Genomic DNA, 8,288 nt, shown 5'->3' with positions numbered 1-8,288 from the left:
GGATACACGCGATGGATAAGCCAGTTCATAGATACAATCTGCGCATGGGCAGGAAAAGGTCATTTGTACCAAAAGGGTAAAACTCACAGAGATGAATACTGGATATGCGCTCATGAAAGTTATGTAACATTATTCATTTATACACCAACGGTACATTCTATGATACGCAGGTGGAAGTATTATTTTCAAGAGGACAAACAAAAGGTATTCATGAAGCACATCTAGGACTTTGGCAGTTATTATTCTAAGATGCTCAAAGTGGAACTTCTCCATGAGTAAAAGATCTGTGGATATTTGGGGTCATTTGTATTGTCGTTGAAAACATGGAAAGTTATAAATACTTTGCTTTCAATTTCAATTTCAATTTTGAAATACCTTCAGCTGGATATATTCAGGAACCAGTAACCATGGGAACCAATTCCAAGCTAATACTTGACAGTATCTTCAGATTGGATCATGGAACTGATCTAACTCAGAAGCAACGAACCGAACTATTTAAAGCGATGACACCAATACGTCTGGTAGAAGCATTCCGAGATACTAGTTTCATTGGGCTCGGGTAAGGATACTTTAACTGACCATCTTTCCTCCATGTTGTATTACAAAACATATAGTTTCATTATAACACTATATTCCACTATTCCACTATAACATGGAATCAGAGGCGGCTCTCCCAAGGGGGGGGGGGGGGAGACGGGGGGGCACAGCGCCCCCCTCTTTTTCAATCACAAGAAAAGTGCCCCTTTTTACATAGGAAAAGTGCTCCTTTAACTTGTTAAGAAGTGCCCTTTTTTCATAGGAATAGTGCCCCTTTTACTTTGACAAGTGCCCCTATTAATTTGTAAAAGTGCCTCTTCCCACTTTCAACTCTAATAAGTACCCCTTTTTTGGACACGTGCCCCCTTTCCTTCGACATGTTCCCATTTTCCTTTGCAATAAGTGTCCATTTTCCATTCTCATAAGTGCCCTTTTTAATTTCTAGTAAATGCCCCTAATTAGGTACGAATAGTGCCTCTTTTCACTTTTGATAAGTGCCCCCTTCACCTCTGATAATTGTTCTATTTTAATCTGAGAGGTGCCTCTTTTACTTTGACAAGTGCCCCTTTTACTTTGTCAGAAGTGCCCCTTCCCCTGTTAATAACTACCTCTATTTAAACTCGGATAAGCGCATTTTATATTTTCACATTTTCCCTTTTTCCTTTCTAATAAGTGCCCCTTATCTTAATGAAAAGTGACCCATTAAAAAAAGGAGCCCCTTCCCCTTCTCATAAGTGCCGCTTCTTTGATAAATGACCCTTTTCAGGTACGAGAAGTTACTCCTTTTCACTTCAGATAAGTGCCCCCTTCACCTCCAAAAAATGCCCCCTTAAAATATGTCCGGTGCCCATTTTCTTTCAACTAATTTTTGTTAATTACAAGTGCCCCTTTTTCATTCACATAAGTGCCCCTTTTCATATCTGGTCATTGGCCCTTTTCATGTGCAATAAGTGCTTCTTTTCACCTCTGATAGTTTCCCTTTTAACAATGATACGTGCCCCTTTTCCTTTCTAATAAGGGACCTTTCCCCTTTTCATGAATGCCCCTTTTCACTTCTTATAAATGCCGCTATCAAGATCTGATTGAGGCCCCTTTTCCGTCGACAAATGCCCATTTACTATTCTCATGACTCACTTTTTTCATCCCTGGTGAGTGCCTCCTTTCGGGGGTGTAAGAAGTGCCCCATTTTCACCTCTGATATGTACTCTTTGTACTTTGGCACATGCTCCTTTTCTTTCATAATAAGTGTCCCCTTTTCCTCTCATCATTAAAGGCGTCCTAGCTAATTCCAAGCGAATAAGAGCAATTTCCCCCAAAGTTCGCTCGCACGCATTTATAGATGATAAACTTATTTTACTTAATTATCAAAGGTCTTTTCAGTCTTCTGTTATAAGAATGTGCTGATAACCCCATTAGGATTTGTTTTTTCCTCTTTATAAGATGTAATTTATCGCACTGCGACCTCACACCTCTTCGATATTTTCCTCGCTCGCAGATAATTTTGTAGACAATCAAACCCAACTGCAAAGCATGATGCTTAAGCAATATCTTGTATGGTGTAAAAAGTGAAACAAATATTTAAATCATCCCTAATAATTGTAATCACAATGTAGGGGTATATACCAATACCAACAAAATTGTATATTTTCGCTTTGAGATTTCCCTTTGTAGGTGCCCTTTTTTCCAGAAAGTGCCCTTTTTCTTGGTGCCCCCCCCCCTCCACTTTGGAAGTCGCTCGGCCGCCCCTTCTTGTAATTGATTCAAATTCAAAACAAAGTGATATCTAATATTCGAAACTCCCGAGTTGATTTCTACTCCTCTACCTTTTAATAAAGCATTTTCAATGAGTTAATAGTCTTGAAATATATAAATTCTAACAAGGAAAAAAAGGAAAAGGCATCAGGTTTTTTTTATTTGGAAGGGGAAGGGGTGCCACATGGTCCCTCTGGAATCGACATAACCTTTCACATATCAACTGTGCATGGTGGTGTCGTGGTATTGCAGTTCATTCACTTGACTCTTAATATAAGGATTGAGGGTTCGAATCCCAGCCAGGCACCAACATCTTTTGGCAAGACATTAATCTATATTTGACACCCTTCACCCAGGTGTAAGTGGGTACCTGTTAATTGTTGGGGGTAATGATGATTGCAACGCCTTCAGGAAAAACAGCACTGACGCTTATGAATCCTCCCTTGGTAATATCATTATCAAAGCTTGCCGTGGCATAGAAAATGTTGTCTATACCCCAGAGAGGATTCATATCGATGATATATGATAACGACATTGCATACTTGTACTAGTTTAAAGTTATTCAGTTTTGTTTGAATATTGTCAAATGAATCTTACACAGTATACGTTTAGATTATAGCCCCCGCATGGCTTTTACAAACCAAAAGTATATATGCCACATCATTTTTATCTAGGTCTTTCTCTATATTAATCGAAGTATTGTTTTCTACATTTATATTTTATTTGAAGAGACCAATATGCGGCTTTGCAAATGGACTCACTGAAGGAAACCTTTTTCCTTCTCAAAGGCAACATTAAGCTCTTAGAACAGGTATGTGTCAATACTTTAGTTTGTAATATTCATGTATACCGAACTCGCAATTATATTTTAGTTTATTATTGCAAACTTCTTCTTCTTTGGTTAACATTTAATGTTATGCATAAAATAACTCTTGATTCATTGTGATCGCATGACTTTGTTAAAGTCGAGCATATAGTCATTTGTGTTTGAATGAGTTTAGTTAACATTTCTGAAATAAAAAAATCTGATCACTTGCTGAAATCAATGTGTTAAATCTCCCATGTCAAATCGGCAATTCGGTCAAGATTTGTGATGCTACAACTTTCCAATTCGCCGCGTACAAATATTATTTAAACATTTTTCCCACTTTAATAAAAGGACAGACTTTTTCCTTCAAACATAACAAATTAAGTTTCATTATTACATTGAGAAAGTGGTAAATTTGAATGATTTAAATACGATGGAGATTTTGAGTTAAAACATACATTACCGCATTTATATTTATATATTATGGTTCTAGGACACCCCCTGTTCATCCACCCCCGGATATCTACCCCAGTCAACTACCCCCTAGGACAATTACCCCCTAGGACAACTCCCCCGGACAACTACCCCCGGACGACTACCCCCGGACTACTAACCCTAGAAAACTACCCACTTCGACAACCATCCTCTAGGACCGCTACCCCCTCCCCGACAATTCTCCTAGAGGCTAGTTGTCTGGGGGTAGTTGTCCTAGGGGTAGTTGCCCTAGGGGGTAGTTGTCCTCGGGGGTAGTTGTCTGGGGGTAGTTGTCCTAGTGGTGTTGTCCTAGGAGGTAGTTAACTGGGGGTAATCATCCTAGAGGGTAGTTGCCCCGGGGTAGTCGTCCTAGAGGGTAGTTGTCCTAGGGGGGTGGTTACCCTAGGGATGGTTATCTGGATGGTGGTTGTCAAGGGGTTAGGTGTCCTAGAACATATATATATATATACTGCACTATATAGTAGGGTGATCACACTGCCTGTGCACACAGTCTGCCCCACGCACACACACACACACACACACGCACACACACATACACACACAACAGCAGTCAGTTGGTAGAAATAGCCATTTTCGTAAATTTATTTCAAAAATACTGAACAATAATTTTAAAAATTTTATTTCACATATCTTTCAAGCATACCTTTAACTACAATTCTGTGTAGTTTCATTGTTATAGGCATGTGGGAAATATGTTAAATTATTAATTAGAATATTGTCTTTTCAGCCATGTGTGACATGGCCCGCTGATCGCCTGTTGACTGTTATTCTGCGAGGTGAAAATGCACCTCAATGTATAAAACTCCCCTACAAAAATGCAATATCCTCATGTGTTTCACTCATTGAATCAATTTGTTGTTTACACTCAAGGTAGCCACAACTGGAATCACCAAACTTTGTTTTTCTCTGAAATTCAGTCCCTGTGGAATGTTATGGACTGTTGAATGGTTTCTCGGAAAATCGTCATAAATCCTCAAATCTGACATTATTTAAAAAGAAAACTATACTGTGATGTAGCTGAAAATCTGCAAATTCTTATCATATGATCGTTTTTTCTGAATAATTTGTGACACATATGAGGAAAAAAGCTGTAACGGTGATCCAAGTAATTTCTATCGCCATATTTTATTGGCATTGCAAAAATATTTGGAATTTAATGTTAATATTTGGTGTAAATATGATAAATAAATATATGATTTATAAAATGCCACAAAATGAACAGTTTGACTTTCCTATTTCGTCGAAATCTTGAATTTTCAGGAGAGCAAAAAAACCTTTCCTGTCTCAACAGATTTAGTGCTGTGACACCGTCTTTTGTGTGTAATTTGTGAAAAAAACCGAGACAGGAAGCGTTCCATGGATTTATCAGGTGGTGTCGTAGGCCATTAGGTACAAATTATGCAACAAAAAATCAAAATCTCAAAAAATTGAGATACGAGGTTTTGTCACCCACCAACGATATTTATAATTAGCTGAAATGACCTAATTTGCATATTTGATGAATATTCATAATTTCCTTTTCTTCAAAAAAATAAATATTTCCATACCTGTGTGATATACATAGGTTTCATTGATGTATCATGTTCGGTTATGATTCGATTACATATGCGCATATTAATTAGGCGGACTTAGTTATTTTCACAACTTTTTCATATCTGCAGATTCGCAAAAATAGCAAAAATTACTTATTTTGTTTGCTTCTGTTTTCAAAACGGTAATAGATATATGAATTTTCTTTTTTGTAGTTTTTACCACAAAGATGATATTTTAGTGTCTGATAATTTAATTTTTATTTGTGTCCGAGAAAGTGATGAATTAAGTTATCAACTTTGTCGAATTTTGCCGTTTTTGCCAATTTGACCATTTCTGGCAGGTTTTTCGGTAATTTTGCGATATCAAAAAAATTGTATAAAATCACAACGCATTGACCGATTTCAATTCTGCTTCTTTTTTTGTTGAACCTTTCATAAAGCTTGATCATTTGCAATCATCAAATAAAATGTGTTTGTTGTACTTATTTTTGGTGTGCTATACCTATATACAGTGCGTCTCAGAAAAAAACGAAACCGAGAATCATCGATGTTTTATCATAACTTTAATAGTCACAATCATAATTAATAAATGACACATATATGGAAAGCTTAGATCCTCCTCTTTAATTTGATGTAACTCATGATAAATTATGATGCATATTTCACGCATGAGTGATTAAAAGCAATTTGAAGAGAGGAAAACAAAAAGTCATTTGGCGGGCGGTATCTGAATTTTAAAGGGAAAATCTCATTTCTAGAAAGTTCAATTTCTGCCCTTCCATATGACATCTCAATTAGGGAAAAATGAGCGAGGAATAACAAAGTTCTGTTTGTTTAAAGTAATGCTTGCATTTCCATAATTTGATCAAACGGGTTCGTTTTCACTGGCTTCTTGCCGTTGCAACGAATGGAGTTGACAAAAGACTTAACTCCGTTTCGTTGACGATCAGCCATGCACAAAGAAGACGAAAGACCTGATGCATGGGAGTTAAGTCTTTTGTCAACTATGTTTGTTGCTACAGCAATCCCCCCCCCCCCCCCCTCCACTGAGCGAATTTTCGGCCAGCGTGATTTTCAAATTTTCGGGAGCAAAAATCTCATTCTCACTATTCGTTTGGCTCATGTTGAATGCAGGTAGCAGGAGCTATCTACGAGCACATGAGGAGGGGAATGCAGGTAGCAGCAGCTTTCTTCGAGCACATGAGAAGGGGAATGCGTTCAGAATTATGCGATGATGAAATCGAACCCGATCTTCTCCTAGTAGTTCCGATCCTACTCGAGTGTCCAGCCTTCGACAGACCGGATGAAGAGTGGGGTGGTCGTATCATCAAAGAAATGGCAGTAATCTTGACCTTGATGTATCAAACTTCGAAGAGAAACATCGCTGTGCTTGGTAATGACAAATCAAAAGTGGCTTGAAGCATAATGTTCACTTATATAGTAAGGCAAGCCCCTCCCCCTCCCCCTCCCCCTCCCCCTCCCCCTCCCCCCCCCCTGCCCCCTCCCCCCTCCCCCCCCCCCCCCCGCACTCAGTGTTATTTAGGGTACGCATATACATGTTCCCTCCCTTTGAAAGGACCCCTATTTCCGGTGTCTAAAGTCAATACGGGATTATTACGTACAATTACGAATATTTAGTCCTTATATTAGGGGTCTACTATTTCCAATTATCCAATTACTGCAGGTTAAAATACATTTCTCAATCGTGAATTTAAAGAAACTCAAAATAAATTGACTACAATAGTTGTGTTTGGACTGATTTAAAGCGTATCTGCCGTAGTTTACAGGAGGGATTAGACTGCCCTGCAAGGTCACTGGACAGGTGGTTATCTCATCAACTCAGCTCTCAGTTAACATAAGAAAAAGAGGATCATGGGGGACAAACGGTCACCGATTAGACATTGTTTGTTATATAGAGGGCGCAAGTAGCTACAAGTAGTGCAGTGGGCCTTTAAAGCACAGAATGAGTCTTGATAACAGAGACCAGGACCTTTAGACAAACTGTTTTAATTTCGCGTGCAAAAATTTACGGGAAAATGAATTTCTCAGTCGTAAATTTATAAAATTGACTTCAAGTGGTTGATTTTAGACTGATTTGAAGCATAGAATGAGTCTTGAATATTTAGATCATTGGACCATTCGATAAAATATTTTATTTTCCCTTGACAGAACGTTGGTGGGATAAGGATTCTGATCTTTTAGCCAGAGTGATCAAGGTCTTCGTACAGGCATTCAGGCATGAGCTGAAGTTTTATCTGGACAATAATGCGTCGAAACCACCTGATAATTACCCATACTTTGAGATATTGAGACTGGTTCGTATGTTTGGGAAACGGAAATGATTTAATTTTCAATTAATAACTGTTATTGGTTGTTCTGTCTGTCTGACTTCATGTTTGTTTTCATGCGACGCGTTGTCGTAATTTGAATATTCATAGTGTGAAATGCATTGTGATGTCGACCTACATCAAAAGATCGTAACAAAGTAGCGAATAATCTGATAATCTGAGGCATACTGTTGGGGATAGGTTGAACATTTAACCTGTCAACTCTTCCGGTCAGCAACCTTCACTGTTACCCTCTTGAGGTTTATTGTTTCACAGTCAGTGCAAAATGTAACACTCATTGATACGTGTAATCCTACCCTTGTAATAAGTTCATTTGTATATAAGAATAATTCATTTAAGGAAATTATTAGTGTTTGAAATATGAGATCACTAAGTCTATGTGCGTGTCTCTAATCGACAGTTTAGTCAGTGGTTGTGACGTTGTCACGGATAACTCTTCCGTTTGTCATGTACAAACATATAAATAATCTCAGTTTTTTTTCCTTGGTGTCTTCTTCCTTGGGACACTACTCAAAATATTTTATGGATAGCATATTATTATAAGTCCTCTAATGATGATAAACCCTCCTGAATCATACATTTTTGAAAACGTGAAATTTTAGTCATTTTGTGTGATTGAACAAAAAGGAAAGTTATTCGAAACTACATCCTCGAGACATTACTTTATTTATTTATTTCGGTTTAAAAAGACATATAAATATACATGATTCAAAGGTCCAAGGACCAAAACTGTTCATGTTTACAAATTATACAATACGGTTATAAATAAAGTAAATATACAATAGTGAGCCAAACGAAAGGTATGACAAGTACAAT

The 8,288-nt window shown here is 37.8% G+C and overlaps 1 protein-coding gene across 1 annotated transcript; it reads left to right on the top strand.

Annotated features, from left to right (window-relative positions):
- Nucleotides 1-381: 381 nt before the first annotated feature.
- Nucleotides 382-7,466, top strand: LOC115923174. The gene is made up of 4 exons (XM_030983497.1): nt 382-559; nt 3,019-3,100; nt 6,259-6,517; nt 7,294-7,466. The coding sequence occupies exons 1-4, from the start codon at nt 408-410 to the stop codon at nt 7,464-7,466; spliced, it is 666 nt and encodes a 221-aa protein (XP_030839357.1). The 5' UTR covers nt 382-407.
- The last annotated feature ends 822 nt before the right edge of the window (nt 7,467-8,288 follow it).

Source organism: Strongylocentrotus purpuratus, unplaced genomic scaffold, assembly GCF_000002235.5.
Source record: "Strongylocentrotus purpuratus isolate Spur 01 unplaced genomic scaffold, Spur_5.0 spur5_scaffold_13, whole genome shotgun sequence".
Classification (NCBI taxonomy): Eukaryota; Metazoa; Echinodermata; class Echinoidea; order Camarodonta; family Strongylocentrotidae; genus Strongylocentrotus; species Strongylocentrotus purpuratus.
This window is presented reverse-complemented; position numbering and strand designations above follow the sequence as displayed.

Bases quoted from the DNA above. Each gene is read 5' to 3' on its own strand.
- LOC115923174 (XM_030983497.1), top strand. From the start codon at position 408: ATGGGAACCAATTCCAAGCTAATACTTGACAGTATCTTCAGATTGGAT. The intron at 3,101-6,258 runs GTATGTGTCAAT...TGTTGAATGCAG, and splicing joins ACATTAAGCTCTTAGAACAG to GTAGCAGGAGCTATCTACGA. The intron at 6,518-7,293 runs GTAATGACAAAT...TTCCCTTGACAG, and splicing joins GAGAAACATCGCTGTGCTTG to AACGTTGGTGGGATAAGGAT.